This window comes from Narcine bancroftii, chromosome 3 (assembly GCF_036971445.1).
Source record: "Narcine bancroftii isolate sNarBan1 chromosome 3, sNarBan1.hap1, whole genome shotgun sequence".
Taxonomy (NCBI): domain Eukaryota; kingdom Metazoa; phylum Chordata; class Chondrichthyes; order Torpediniformes; family Narcinidae; genus Narcine; species Narcine bancroftii.
Window position 1 is genome coordinate 171,047,992 of NC_091471.1, and position 16,166 is coordinate 171,064,157.

General features: G+C 39.2%; 1 protein-coding gene across 12 annotated transcripts in view; it reads right to left on the minus strand.

Moving 5' to 3' along the window:
• psd3l (pleckstrin and Sec7 domain containing 3, like) overlaps positions 1–16,166 on the minus strand; it is a 538,648-nt gene that overhangs the window by 25,771 nt on the left and 496,711 nt on the right. For all 12 annotated transcript variants that reach the window (XM_069925817.1, XM_069925820.1, XM_069925819.1 and 9 more), the window contains 2 exons: positions 4,601–4,758; positions 3,755–3,899 (listed from right to left, as the gene is read on the minus strand). In XM_069925817.1, coding sequence (XP_069781918.1) covers positions 3,755–3,899; positions 4,601–4,758 — 303 coding nt within the window. The remainder of the gene's footprint in view (positions 1–3,754; positions 3,900–4,600; positions 4,759–16,166) is intronic.

Here is a 16,166-nt window from a genome sequence, read left to right on the forward strand (position 1 = left end):
GGGTGCTGACAATCAAAATTCAACACATTTGAACTAAAACAACTGTAAATGGTGCATGAGCAAATCCAATCCTGAATGTTGAAGGATGATTGAGGAAAAAGGGTCCACCGCGTGATTGGAACATCTCAACAACCTTGCACTGATTTAATTCCACTTTCAGGCAATTCTGACTTTTTCCTGATTAATCCATTTTTAGTTTTATGAAGGAATAACCTTCAAATCAGCAGTGCCTGTCGCACAAAGAGAGGGAAGCCTGAAAGCACTGTAAGGAAACTGCCCATATGAGGATCTGAAGGATGCTTTAGTATTCCTCCAGGTTTTAGATTCTGCTGGCTTGAATTCCTCCCGTTTGCAAATTAAGGTGGATGATTTATGAAATTGAATCTTTTTAATAATTAAAGAATAGCTGTCATATATAATTAATTTATTCTTCCTTTATTGCTGGGTGTTACTGATTTATTTTTGCTTTCATTATCCAGGAGGTGAATGAGATTATTGGACAAGATGCTTGGAGGAACACACATTCTGAGGCAATAATTCAGTGTCAACTCTGAATATCTATTCATCTGTGGGCTCTGCCTGCCATTATTGCAGCAAATTCAAAAATGCTTCATCTGATTTGTCTTCCTGTCACCATATAAAAAGTGTATCTGGTCAGTTATGCACAGTATGATATGAGCATTTAAACCCCAAACCCAGAGAACTGAACACAAAAGTCTAGGCGATAGATCCTTATTTCAAATGAGACATTTAACCAAATCATGATTAGGTTTTCAAATGGGAGGAAGACCAAAGCTGTTACTTTGAAGGATAGGTGGGTTTTAATCAGGAATTAGAGCGGTACTCAGCAGATCAGCAGAAACTTGAGTGCTTCTTTATCTGATCTGTCTAATGAAATGACACCAATATCAGTCATTAACTCCCTCTCTCTTTCTCTACATGCTGCCCAAATGCTGGATATTTTCGGCATTTTCTGTCCTTATTTCAGATTTGCAACATCTGCCACATTTTGCTTTGTGCAATATTGGCCATTCAGGCAACTATTCACAAATTGGCAGCTGCATTTCCTACTCTGTGTCCATGGCTTTACAAGAACTTCATTAGTTGTAACAAACCTTGGGACTTCCAGACAGAGTCATGAAAATTGCTACAAAAATGTACATCATTAGCCCCAAAACTGGATTTGACTAAGCCCATTTTCAATGTTTAAATCGGGCATAAAGAAGCTATTCAGAAGCATGTTTGAAGCCATTTCTTGTTCTAGTCTTGCCCAGTGGACTGGACACCTCCTGTTGGAATCCATTCCAACACAAGTGTCAATGCATTACCTCCACAGTTGACCATAGAATTTACACCATCAGTTTGGGAGCATGACCTTTGTTCTCAACTCCCAGTGCATCATGGTAAAGGGAGTAGGGGCCTGCCTCTGTTGAAAATCAGTTCCTCCACTGTATATTCACATAAAAGTGGTGAAGGTCAAGGTTAACTGTGGTTCACAGGCCCCTTGACCTCTGATCTGATGCCTCTTCTGATCAGGGAATCCACCATTCACCTAAATTAGAGAGCAATTTACAGAGGCCAACCAACATACCAACCCACACATCTTTGGAACATGGGAGGAAAACTGCCGCAGCCAAAGAAAATGCACGCAGTCATCAGGAGAACATGCAAACTCCACACAGACAGCTCTGGAAGTCAGGATTTAAACTGGGTCTCTGCCACTCTGAGGCTGCAGATTTGCTAACTGCGCCACTGTGCCCACTTATGCCCCAGCAACTAAAATTGAAGAAATGCACAGGGAGTTGCATGGCAGAAGGAGACAAATCATGGCTCTCCCCTTTACCAAACTACAATCAAACTTTGTTTGTCAATAAGGTCATAAGAGCTTGTGAAGTGAAGAGGCCATTGTGTAAGTTGTGACCAGGGCAGTTTATTTGATTGGATATCCATCCCCAACAGTCCAGTAGCAAGGAATCCCAATAAATGATTTTCCACCTGAGACATAAACTCTTCCTTCCATGATCTTGACCTGCTGAGATTTTCCAGGATTTTCTGTTTTTACTTTAGAACACCAAGGAGTTCAGGCTTACCTTTTAAAGGGGCTAAGGAACTAACATAGAGAAGACACAAAAACTGATAGCCCATCCTATAACACCGCTTTCTCTTGGATTCTTTTAGATGCACTGATCATCTGTATTGGGAAATCAAATAATTGGGGATGCAGTGACCACAGAATATTTGGATGTATAGTGACCACAGGAATATCCAGGGTATAGAGACATTTGGAATATTTGGAGGGCACAATAACCATTGGAAAATCTAAGCACATAGGAACTACCGGAATATTGGGGTTAGAGTCACCATTGGAATACCCTAGGTTGGAGGGGGGGGTGCGTACTGTGACCACTGGAATAAACGTGGGGAACAGTGACTAATGAAATACCCAGGGGTGGTAAAGTGACCTCTGGAATGTCATGGGGGCAAGTCTACAGTGGAATATCTGAGGTGCAATGGGAACTGGAATATGCCGAGGTAATATCTATTGATCTTCATCAATTCACTCTGGGAAGGTATTGGAAATGTTAAGTCCCAAAAGTTTCAACCTCACTGTTTGTGGACATCAAACCAGAATGTCAATTTCCGCTATGTGTGTTCAAGCACCAATCCCCTGTGTCGTTCAGGAATTATGTTAATAAAGTTCTCATCATAGTCCAGTAAGGGAAAAGAAAGATAACATGAGTTTTACTCAAATTACAAAATAAAGGAAAGTAATTGTCCTTGTCCACCCACCTAACTGAGATAATGTTGACTGAATACAATCACAATGAAACTGATGTTTGATCATATTCCAATTCAACACTCCATCAGTTGACTTGCCATTAATTACAAAATATAGCAGGTGTAAAGTGGGTAGTGGTCAGCTTCCCCTGAGGGAATGAGATTAAAATTACTCCTTCAAAACTCTGCCACATCATCACTGCATTTTTAACTGGGTGTGTATTTTATTCCCTCTGAACTTAACCTCTTGCAAAGAAATTAACATTGCATTTGCTCTGAGACAAGACAATGCAGCCCCTCTGCCATCTACAGATTTGCCAATTACACCACAGTTGTTGGCAGAATCACAATCGGCAATGAGAAAGTGTGCAGGAGGGAGATAGATCAACTCATTGAATGGTGTATTGACAACAACCTTGCACTCAATGTCAGCAAAACCAAGAAGATGATTGTAGACTTCAGGAGGAAGTCAGAGTTACATGACCCAGTCCTCATCGAGGGCTCAGTAGCAGAGAGGGTCAAGAACTTCAAATTCCTGGGTTTCAACATCTCTGAAGATCTGTCCCAGAGCCGCCATGTTGATGCATTCACAAAGAAAGCTCGCTAGCAGCTATACTTTGTGAGGTGTCTGAGGAGATTTGGTATGTCATCGAAAAGTCTAGTCAACTTTTACAGGTGTATTGTGGAGATCATTCTGGCTGGTCACTGCCTGGTATGGAGGTGCCAACTCTCAGGACAAGAATAAACTACAGGGAGTTGTTAACTCGGAGTGCTTAGAACTCTCTTCCTCGAAGAGCAGTTGAAACACAGTCTTTGAACCTTAAGGCACAGAGATAAATGAGCAGTGAAAGGTTACCAGGAATGCAACACTGGTTACAGTCAAATCAACCATGATCTTAATAAATGCCGAAGCTGACTCAAGGGGCCAGGCCACCTACTCCTGGAGCTAACATATTTGCTCATATGTAAATCTTACTTGTGACATCTTGGTGGTGGTAGCTGGCAAAAGTGGACGGCTGAACCTCTTCTGCGAACCAATAGCAGCTGGAAATGGAGGGGCAGAAAATATGGCCGCTACAAGATTCATTTTATTTATCCAAGATTCCATTTCTTCAGGGCTTCTGTGAAATGATGAACACCCAGACAGTTACAGAAAAAATAAAGCGGCAACTGTAAAAATATACAACAGTGGGCTCAGACTATTTTATCCAGTAGCCTTTTTATGTAAATATCCTGCTACCTTTCTTACCCACACAACAATTATAGCTTAAATATTTGGAACTTAGTTGCTATATGTTCTTCCCCCTTGCAAGCCATGATCACTTTCACCTCCAATTAAGAAGGCTGTGGGCTCAATGCCTGTTTTAGAGATAGTGGTTAGAAATCTAGATAATCTCTCCAGTGCAGTGGGTGATATATGAAGGTGCACAGGTGGCTTAAAATAAAAGGGAAGTCACTGAGGTAGGGAACAGACATCTGTCCCAGGGCAGAGGAGGGTTTAATCAAAGGACAATGAAGGTTAAGGGGGAAATAAAGCTTTAGTAATGCAGCTTTGAAGGAACCTGGCAACTACTACAGAAAGATACTTTTTCATGATGTAATGAATGAGGAATGTAGTATGTGATGTCACCTCCGCCCATGTCCAGACACACTCCTTAAGACATGTTTAAGTGAGACAAGAGTATACAAACAACACACTAGCCCCCACCCACCCCTCCATGCTCTGATTTCACAAAATTGTAACTCAGCTGGTATTCCTCATCCCTTCAACACCCCACTCCCACAAACCTTCCACCTCTCTGTATTCATAAAGATCACGCACTGTGCTTGGAAGAGGAAGACCCTCCAGTCAGCTGTTTTCAGCTTGAACACGTTGGGCCGCTTCTCGTACTCAGTTGCCTTTATTGCCAGAGTGTGATGTATGCTGACGGCATTTTTCAAATCTTCTTCAGACAGATTTTTTTCTGGCTTGTATTCATCCTTTGGAGGAAATGTGAAAAATTGAGGGAGTCAGTGGCTTTCCTCAGATGCCAGTGTCCAGGAAAGATTGCTGTGCTCGTTGCAAAGGTCAGAATTCTTCATCCACCCAGCTGACTGACCAGCTTCGCTGTGAAATTGTAAATGCCTAACCCTTTCCCTGCTCTGGAGGTTTCAGTCATGGTCAGCTCTATTCTCTGCATCATCAGTTGCATTGCATTAGAGATAGTATCTGTGCACATATGAGAGAAGGCTCAAGGAAGCAACAACTCCGTCAAAATCTGCATAAATACAAGGAGCAGAAAGGTCCCAAATTTAAAGACCAGTCTCACTGGATTGGTTCATACAATATTTAGGCACAAATATAGGCTCTTCAGACCATGTTGCTGGTGCAGACCAACATGAACCTACTCCACTAACAAAACCTTCCTGATCTCACACCCATTACCCTCTATTTTTCTTACATCCATGTGCCTGTCTAACTGTGTTTTGAATGAACCTATTGTAGCAGCTTCCACCACCACCCCAGGCAATGCATTCCAGGCACCCACTACACTCTGTGTAAAAAATACTCCTGACATCTCCCCTCACCTTGTATAGATGTCCTCTGTTGTTTTCTACTTTTGCTCTGGGAAAAAGGTGTTGGCTATCCACCCTATTGATACCTCTCATAATCTTGTGGACCTCTATTAAGTAACCTCTCATCCTTCTTTGCTTCTAAGAGAAAAACCTAGCTTTTAGAAGAGAAAACCTTGCTGCCCAAGACATGCTTTCCATTCCAGGCAACATCCTGGTAAATCTTCTCTGCACTCTCTCCATTGATTCCTCATCCTTCTTATAATGAGGTGACCAGAAATGAACACAATATTTCCCAGTGTTGTCTAACCAGAATTTCACAGAACTGCAACATTACCTCATGACTCTTGAACTCAATCCTCTCACTAATGAAGACCAGCATTCTTAACTGTCTTATCAACCAGCATGGCAACCTTGAGAAATCTATGAATTTCGATCCTAAGAATCCCTCTGTTCTTCCACACTGTTAAGAATCCTGCCATTAACCATGTTTGACCTTTCCAAATGCATAATTTCACACATATCCAGATTGAACCCCAACTGCCACTTTTCCACGCAACTCTGCATCCTGTCTATATCCTGTTGTTAATTTCAACTGTTGTTGCAATAACTGTCCTGATAAACATGCGACGGGAAATAATTATGGATTGGTGGCGAGGGAAGGGAAGAGTAGTTCAAGAGGGATTAAACGGGGACATATTGCAAACTGCCTCCAGTGAAACCATACAGAATTGTCTATGGGTAGCATGACACTCATACATGACAACCTCCGTGGCCAAACAGCCTATTGATGAGTAGTCCGTGAAAGGGAAAATAAGTTGATAGGCACTTGGGGAGATACTTGAGTTCTTTCCTCTGAAATGACAATGCTTGCAGGAAAGGAGAACACAAATAGACAGAGTGGGGTTGGGGGGGGGGGGGGGGAGTCACAGAAGAATGCAGCTCAAATGGAGGCAATTTGGCCATTGGGCAAGTTCTGACTCTATGCAAGAACAACCTTTCTGGTCCCACTCCGTTGCTTCTCTCTACAGCATGCATATTCTTTCCTTTCAGATACCTGTCTGCTCCCTTCTGAACAACACTTTTGGATGACCCCTCAGACCCAGTGACAGCAATATATTCCAGAGCTGAACCACTCACTGTGGATTAAAAATAAATTTTTTCCTCATTTTAGTCCACTTGGCCAATCATTTTTATTCTATCCCCTCAGGTTCTTTACACTTTGGCCAATGGGAAATTCTTCTTTGTCTGGTTCCTTTCTGGCTTATAGCTGTCTCTATTTGATCTCCACTCTTCCAATCCAACCCCTGCTTCTCCAGCTTACTTGCATTACCAAAGTTCCTCATCACTGGAACAATTTGTATAAATGTCCTCTGCACCATCTCCAATTTATACTGTTGCACACGGAACTGAAACGGAATGTCGAGTTCTTCCATATGAAGGTTGTATTCATGAAAAGCCCAGTATTCTGTTTGTTTTACATTAACCTCTTTCTCAACCTGTTCTGCCACTTTCAATGGCCTCTGCACTGTAGATTTATCTGATATTTTAGAATTATGTCTGTTTCAATTGCCTCTCCATGCTTAACCTGGCAAAGTTTTTTGGTTTTTTGGTATTAAATGTTATCTTAGTATCATCCTTTCCAAAAGCTGGAATATACAATCTACTACTAAAAAAATGAGGTCAGTCCAAAAGATTTGGTGCTTTGCAGAGATTGCTAATATGCTACAAAATAAAGACTTTTTCCACATCCTTGATGATGACATAATATTAAATGTGGGCCACTGTTGGATGAAATCTAATAAAAACACAAGAAACTGTTGAGACTTGCTGGGATTTATTCTACACACAAGTAGTTAGCTCCAACCATCCTGTTCCTTCATCCCTTCATCTTTCCTTCTTATCTAATCTTCAACCCTGACACGTTTCTTTCTCAAGTGAACAAAGAGAAGCTTGAGAGACTCAGGCAGGATCCATGGAGAGAATGGTCACAGTTTTAGGATAGGAGCCTTCAACGAGACTCTTCTAACTCAGAACTTTGACTGTCCATTTCTCTCCATGGATGGTATGGTTAGTGAAACAGTTTAGCACAATGCTGTCATGGTGCCAATGACCTGGGTTCGAATCCATCGCTATCAGTTAGGAGTTTGTAAGTTCTCCCCATGTCTGCGTGGTCCTCCACCAGGTGTTCCAGTTCCCCCCAAGCCTTTGAAATATATGGGTGTTGTATGTTAATTGCTTTTCTTCATTTCAACAGAAGGCTACGTAAATGTAATGTGTTCCCAAGGTTGCTGCAATTTCCTTCCATGTGACTTTGAGCTCCCTCTCATCAGACCCTGGCACCCAGCACTCCAAGAGCCAAAATGGCATTCAAGTATTCTTTTTTATCTGACATGATGCTTCTCTTCCCCAGATATTTTCTTCAGTAAAATTCCAGTGTTCCCAAGGGAAACTTCCACGGGCCAGCTGCTGGAATTGTTTAATCACATTAATCATTAAGAAAACAAAGCAAATTCAAGAGCTTGCTTGTGATGCACTGTGTCCAATTTATCAGCAACTTTCTGGCCCTTGTGCAGATTCAGGGAAGCCTCCCTACCCATTTCAGAGAGGGATAGATTAAGATAACCTGATGATCTCAATCTCCACTACAAAAGCAAGACTGGGGAATAACTGCTTGTGGTGACTTAAGGATGTGAACTGCTTACCAATATATTAATAAATGATCAATGAAATACCAATGTCTAGCAGACTTGTGCAATAACAGCTTATTTTCACAGAGCTATCTCTTCAATACACATTATTAAAAGAAAAACAATTCTGTTACTGAAGAGTCCAAGGAAGATTCTACTTGCTCACACATAAACCAGTTAAATAACATAGTAAAAATTTTCAACCTACCCCATACTATCCAGAGAAAATATCTTACCAGGAGTTGGTTGCATCAATAATTAATAAGATTTGACAAACCTAGCTGGTGACTGTACAGTACGTTTCCTCATTTCTGAAATTTGGTTAACCAAAATCTTTAATTATTCCAAACTTTTTTCGGCGGTGACATGCCATCACAAATTGAAAAAAATTTCACTCGATGTGCTCATGTGGGACTCTGATGCGCTGTTAGTCCCAGTTTGGTAGCAATGGAGGTCAGAACCAGCTGGGAAGACAGATGGTGAATGGCTGGATGTCACTTAGAGAAGCAGAGCCATCAGTGGGCATCTGGAGGAAGTCAGCTGGTCAGGCAGTACATGGGAAGAATGTCCTTATTTCAGAGAGCTCCCTTCCCTCTCTCTTTCCATTTCTTCTTTACCTCCATTGTACTTGGTTCTCTGCTGTCCCAGCATCATCAAGGATAGTGGCCTTCCAGGCAGGAATGAAGACTTTGGGCTCCAGGCAGGATCGGCGATGGCAGTGGAGAGATGTCAGGGAATCGGCGATGGCGGTGGAGAGGTGTCGGGTATAGGTGATGGCTAATCTTCCGATAACTGATACAAGTGTTCTATTGATGCTATCGAGCTGCTTAAAGCCATTGTTCAGTTATCCGAAAAATTTAGTTAACTGAAAAAACGTCCAGTCCCAAGCTTTTCAGATATGGGGAAAGGTACTGTATTATAAATATCATCGTTTCTCTCTGTCTAGTTTATCCAAGTTCGTCAATTAAGCCCTGTGCCAACTGTCCCCCAAAACAGTGAACAGCACACTCATTTATCTGGATCGCTCTGAATGTCAACAGAAAAATTGCTGTCCTAAGTCAATAAAACTTTTAACAACTTGCGCCACAAGCCTGATTCAAAATTTTACCTAAATTAGCAAAGAAGTCAATGCTCAGCCTTTAAGCTAAATAAAATTACTGCTATTCTGTTCATTAGCAGTAAATGCCAATAACAGTAAATAATGTTGATAAGCTGGTAATCGTAAGAAAAATAGTTCTACACCTTGAAACATAGAAATATTTTTCAATTGCAAAGGTCAGTAATCAGAAGACACAGATTTGAGGTATTGTGAGAGGGAAATGGAGTCAACCATTATTACACACTGATTGGTTATGACCTAGAGCAGACTTGCTGGAAGCAAATTTAATAGTGACTTTTAGAAGAGAATTGTATAATTAGTTGGTAAAAGGAAAATATGCTGAGCTATGGGGAAGAGACCAAGTGAGAGTAGAACTAATTGGAAAATAAAGCCAACAGAGTCACGATGAATTAAATGATCTTTATCCATGCTGTGTGAGGTGTTCAGTATCCACCTCTCACTATCTACTGAAAGAAAGGCATCAGATATTCAATGATTTAATATTTTATTGGATAATTGTTCATTTCTCTGCCACCTCTGCTTCTCCTTCACCACCAGTGTAAGGAGAGTGGACTGACTTAACTGGTTAGAATTTCACATTTGCTTTCTTTTTCCTGTTTCCTATTTCCTGTTTTGGAGAACTGAAGACCAGGCCAAATTTCATCATACTGCAGTACCAATTTTTGGAACACTGGTGAGGCTGATCCTACAGAGGGTTCATCCTGGTCACTGTTATTGTCAATGGAAATTGAGCAATACTCATTTAAAAACAATTCAGGATGACGCATTGCATTGCTGGATCCCAATTTCTCCATTTTCATCATTCACAATCTACCTTTTACTTCACTTCCATATATTTTTCCCTGATTATGACTTTTCTTCACTGATGAAGCTCACAGGATATGGCGTTAGTGACAGAGTATATTCGATCCTCCGATCTCAGGGAAAGCAGATGATAAACACATCAACATGGAATGATGTCCAACAAAACAATTTGAAACATTGAGTGGTGGAAAATTTAGGGCTTGAGTAGTGCCAATTGAAATGGAGAAGCCCAGGAGAGGGGCCAACAGGGTAGAAAAGCAGAGCAGTAAACCAGCACCAGGCTAGACAGCCCAAGGCCTTACACTCGGCTGTGGAATGCTGCTCACCAGTTTCCGGGGACCTGCATTCATGAGGGTGCCAATGGCAAGCAGGGCTCCCAATGGACCTTGGGGACTGACAGCTTCCTCATCAGATGAGAGGCTCAGAACCAGAGTTAGCTGGGAAACCTTGAGCTCAGGTTCGAGCATTCATGTGATTGTGGGGGTGCAGGAACCAATGGCATTGGAGGAGGTGACAAGATCCACAGATACTTGATGTCTCATGATAGTGAGATTGGAGTAGCAGTACTTCTTTGTGTGCCCTTTCAAGACAAACAAAGGAAAAAGGGCTTTGTGCATTTTGTGTATTGGCAGTAAATTGAATCTTGACCTTGAATTGTCAGCTCTGTGCTTCACAGAATACGATGTACAAAAGATGAATTTTTTCCAACATCAGATGCTATTCATTCACTGGATAGCAAGAACACGTAATACAGCACAAAGAAAGATCATTCAATTCATTGTTAGTCTGCTGCCTCTGTTCTCCAATTAGTTCTGCTCTTATGTGCTCTTTCTCTATAGCTTAGATTGATTGATAAAGGGATTTGTTCTGGTACATATAGAGACTATCATCTCTATTGGAGGCAGGAGAAGATTTTATTCTCAATGCTTGAGCCAGTTCATTTATCAATCCGAAAAGGGAATCTGTCTGTACATAATGGACACAAGAAGTGTGTAGTTTCCCCAAATCTGAGGTAAATGGAACTTACAATGCAAAGACTGATGCGTCTCTTGTTGAGGAAAGGCAGTGCACAGAGGCAGATCCCAGATCAGTCACATAATAGTTGAATAGCAGAACAGAGCTGAGGACAGATGAGCTGAAGTGATGAATGTGATTTTTACATTTAGGAAAAATTTACATGGATGAGTATGGTATGGAGGCCGATGGCCTGGTTGCAGGTCAATTGGATCAGGCAGAATAATAGTTCAGCATGGACTAGATGGGCCAAAAGCCTGTTGCTGAACTGTAGTGTTTTTTTTTCTATGGTTCTAAGTTAACTGTAGGAGCTTGCCAAATTACCTCAACTTCCTACAATCTATTTTCTCTTAATTGAAACCTGAAAGTTGTCCAGGTTGCCAAAATGTATCTGAGCCCATCTTCCCAGTTAAACCATGCCATATCTTTATAACTGACTAATATTATGTAATTATGTAATTAATATACAAGTTTGTTTAATAAAAAGAAATAATCTTTTATAGTCCATTCACTACCTTCAGTCAATACATTTGGTCAATATCTCAAAATTCTGCTTACTGACAGCTGGTGGACCCAAAGCTGGTCATCCTACGTCATGAAGTCCTAGACGTCAAGAATCAGCACACCTCTCCACTCCATTATTTATCCATCCTTTTATATTTATTTTCTCCTTTTCTGCCTCATAGCACATTGTGACAACTTTACTCGCCTAGTTGTTCTTAGTGCATCATATGTACCAAAACAGCATCATATGTACCTATACAGCTATGGCAAGCAATGGCAAGCATGGCATACTATGGTTATTTTAATTTATGCTATTGTTGTTGGTGTGCTTCATGTACCTGTTTAGAAACAAGTAAGAATTTTTGTGCTTACATACATTATACTGATGTATAAGACAAGGAACAGGGGTGGGCCAGAGTTGTACTGGAGAAAGATCCAAGTCCACCTTACATCAAGGTCTCAGCTCTCATCCAGGGCAACTCAATGAAAGAATAACACCTCCCTTTGAGAAAACAGAAGTACTTTCTTCAACCTTTTTAATATTCAGCACATTATTTTTATTTAAATTACTTAAATGTATTTAATTGTTTTAAGGTGTCTATTAGAGTTATTTAAAAGCTGATAGCTCTTGGTAAAAGCTACATGAGCCATCTTAGTAAGGGCCTATTAATCTGTTACCTCTGCATCTATTCTAGAGGAAAGAAAGAGCAGGTGGACAGCAGAACCAGCAAGTGCTGGGATTCAGGAAAGTTTGGATATCAGTGGAATATCAATGGAATACACACATTAGCCCTAGGCAGATTACATCGAGGCAAATAATCAATTGAATTGTGGAGAGCACACTTATGTTAGACTCTTTATCTGCAATTGTATTTTAATCTTATTGGATTGCTTTCATTACTTTCACATTGCTGAAGACTGATTACAATTTAAATTACCGACAAACTCCTTACAATTTTTGTGGGTTGTTTTCTCTTCTGTGTTCTGATTTTTCAAAAGAAATTATAATAGATCCTGCCAAGACTTAAGTATATTGTTTTCACCAAGATGATCTACTGAGGCTTGAATAAAAAACGTATTCGGAGAGTAAACCTTTGAACTACATTGGAATATATTATTGAAAATTTATTATGCAATGTAACAGCATGGCAGATAGATATATAATTTTTATTACATGTAAAATATACTAATTGTACTGCTTGTGAAAGGTGGTGTGTCAGTAACAATAGGACTGAATTTCAAATGCATTATTCAATAGCGCATTCAACTGAGGAAAAATATCTACTCCAATTAATCAGAACTCCTGCTCCCAAAGCAATCTGGTTAGATGGTCCAAGCTTGAATGACATGCAAGTGCAGGATAATGCTTCACCAGAGTGCCTTGTTCACCTCTTTAGGTGACCTATCAACAGGTAGTCCTGCGAGTAGACAAAGTTTGCAGGAGAAAAGGAGAAAGAAGGAAACAGATTTTTGATTTAAAAAAAACATGATCCACAAGCAAAGCTGAATTTCTTATTTTGCAAACTCAAATGATATTTGAAGGGTGTTGTGATAGTACAGATTCTATCACCAATGTGTATATGGATAGACTGTAGTGTAGGATGATTGTGATTGGCTGAGAGTGTAGCCATGCCTACTGGCAGGTCTTAAAGGGTTGCTCCTAGCCAGACCAGGTCATTCTGGACTGGTTGACCTATATATGATACGCTCCAGTCTTCTAGTTAATAAAACCTTGGTTTGGATCAACAAGCCTTTGATTCTTTTGACCCGCTCTACAGGTGTGGATTGGTTTTTGTCTGTGTTTGTAGAGGTTATTTGGCATAAATTCAATGGCAATTCTTTTGCTATAAAACTGCTTTGATGATCTACGTAGATAAGGACACTCATATGCTTTCTAAAACATCTGTTCCCCCTCAGTCTCCAAGTATTTTCAAAATCTGTTATTTCTTAAATCCACTTCACAAATGCTTTGCTTCTTGTTTTCCTTCCACTATCACTTACCCATTCATAAACAACTCAAGAATGGCTTTAAAGCATTAAAAAATACATGAAAGAAACAAAACATAGACTATAGGCAAAATAATTCAAGGCATTTAAACCTTCACATTCCTGCTTTGCTTGTGAGTTGCAAACTGATTATATCAATTACTGGCTACACCTTTTTTTAACAATGGATTTCACTGCATCATGGGTACAGTATCACACCATGCAGTACTCAAGCCAGTTCTGCCATTTAATTTTTTTCCACAAATCACCTGCACCATAACACCATTCAACTCCAGTTGTCTCATGATAGACTTGTTTAAACAAAATTTCTCAACCAACATCTTAAAATCCAGATCTTTGTAGAGACCAGCAGCTACCTTTTGTGATGACTCCCAGAATTCACTCCCAAACTGCCAATCTTAAAATGATTGCCTGATTTGAATTCACTTTCTCCTACCTAATTATAGAAATCAAAGTATATGGAGATGAGTTGGAAGATGTCATGATCTTGCTGAATGGAGGATTCTTTTTTTTTAACTTTTCACACTGTGAACCATATCAATCAAAATACATACAAATATTTCCCTCTTAAATATACACAGTGGCATTTTTCTCCCCTTTTCCCCCCCTACCTTCTCTCCCTCCTTCCCACCCCCCTCCAAACCCATTAAACGTTCAACATATACAATACAATAAACCCATTAAACAATGTCATCACACAATGAAATTAACAAGAAAATTGTGTGATCTACTTTTACACACTGGATCAAGTCATTTTGTCTTCTTATCATTTTATCATTTTAGGGGGTGGAGGTCTGCGGTAGGCCCTCTCTGTTATGTTCCATGTACGGTTCCCAAATTTGTTCAAACAATGTGACTTTATGTTATTTTTTCCAATGGAATACATTTATTAATTTCTCTCAGGCTCTCTTCTGATTTCCAAGTTGACATTATACATTTTTTTGCTACAGCTAAGGCTATCATAATAAATCTTTTTTGCGCTTCATTCAGTTTGAGGCCTAATTCTTTACTTCTTATATTACTTAGAAGAAAGATTTCTGGATTTTTTGGTATGTTGCTTTTTGAGATTTTACTTAAGAACTGATTTAGATCTTCCCAATACTTACTCGCTTTCTCACATGCCCAAATTGCATGTACTGTTGTTCCCATTTCCTTCTTACAGTGAAAACATCTATCTGATAATGTTGGATCCCATTTTTTTAAATTTTTCGGGAGTGTTATATAACCTGGGTAACCAATTATACTGTATCATAAGTAACCTTGTGTTTGTTATATTCTTCATAGTTCCAGAGCATAAATTTTTCCATGTTTCATTTTTTATCTTTATGTTTAAATCTTTTTCCCACTTTTGTTTGGGTTTATAGCTTATTTCACATTTTCCTTCTCTTGCAGCTTGAACTACACGTTCATTATAAATCTTTTTATTATCATTGTGTCTGTAATCAAATATTCAAAACTGCTTCCTTCTGGTAATCTCAGTCTGTTTCCCATTTTATCCTTTAAGTAGGCTTTCAGTTGATGGTATGCAAACATTGTACCATGAGTCATTTCATATTTGTACTTCATTTGTTCAAATGTTAATAAATTATTTCCCAAAAAACAATTTTCTATTCTTTTAATTCCTTTTCTCTCCCATTCTCTAAAGGAAAGGTTATCTATTGTAAAAGGGATTAGCTGATTTTGCATCAATAATAATTTTGGTAGTTGGTAATTTGTTTTTTTCCTTTCTAAGTGAATCTTCTTCCATATATTGAGTAAATGATGCAGTACTGGTGAGCTTTATATTGTATCAGCTTTTCATCCCACTTATAAAGTATATGTTCCAGTACATTCTCCCATATTTTATCTAGCTCTATCTTGGTTCAATCTGGTTTTTCTCTTGTCTGATAAAAATCTGATAAATTGTGCTGCTCTATAATAATTTTTAAAGTTTGGTAACTGCAAACCACCTTGGTAGTACCTCTGTTAATTTATCCCCCCTTTCCATAAAAAATGTACTTCTTATTCTCTTTAGTTCAATGAAGAATTTCTCTGTTAAGGGAATTGGTAACTATTTAAATAAATATTGTATCCATGGGAGGACATTCATTTTAATGCAATTTACCCTCCCTATCAACGTTAGTGGTAATTCTTTCCAATGTTCTAAGTCTTCCTGCAATTTCTTTATTAATGGCTAATAAATTAATTTGTACAGGTGGCTTAAATTATTATCTAATCTAATACCTAGGAATCGGATTGCTTGTTTGCCATTTAAATGGAGATTCTTTTTTAAATTTATTCATTGGCATCGCTTCACTTTTATTTGCATTGATCTTGTACCCTGATATTTCTCCATATTCCTTCAATTTCTTATGTAGTTCTTTTATTGATATTTCTGGTTCTGTTAAGTATACTATGATGTCATCTGCAAATAAACTGATTTTATACTCCTTCTCCTTTATTTTTCTCCATTTTATTTTATTTTCTGTTCTTATCAGATTCTGCCAATGGTTCTTTTGCTAACATGAACAGTAAGGTAGATAGTGGACATCCCTGCCTAGTAGACCTACATAATTTAAATTGGTTCAATACATATCCGTTCACTGTCACCTTCGCCAATGGTCCATTATATAATGCTTTAATCCAATTAATATATTTTTCTGGTAGATTGAACCTCTGTAATACTTTGAATAAATAATTCCATTCTACCCTATCAA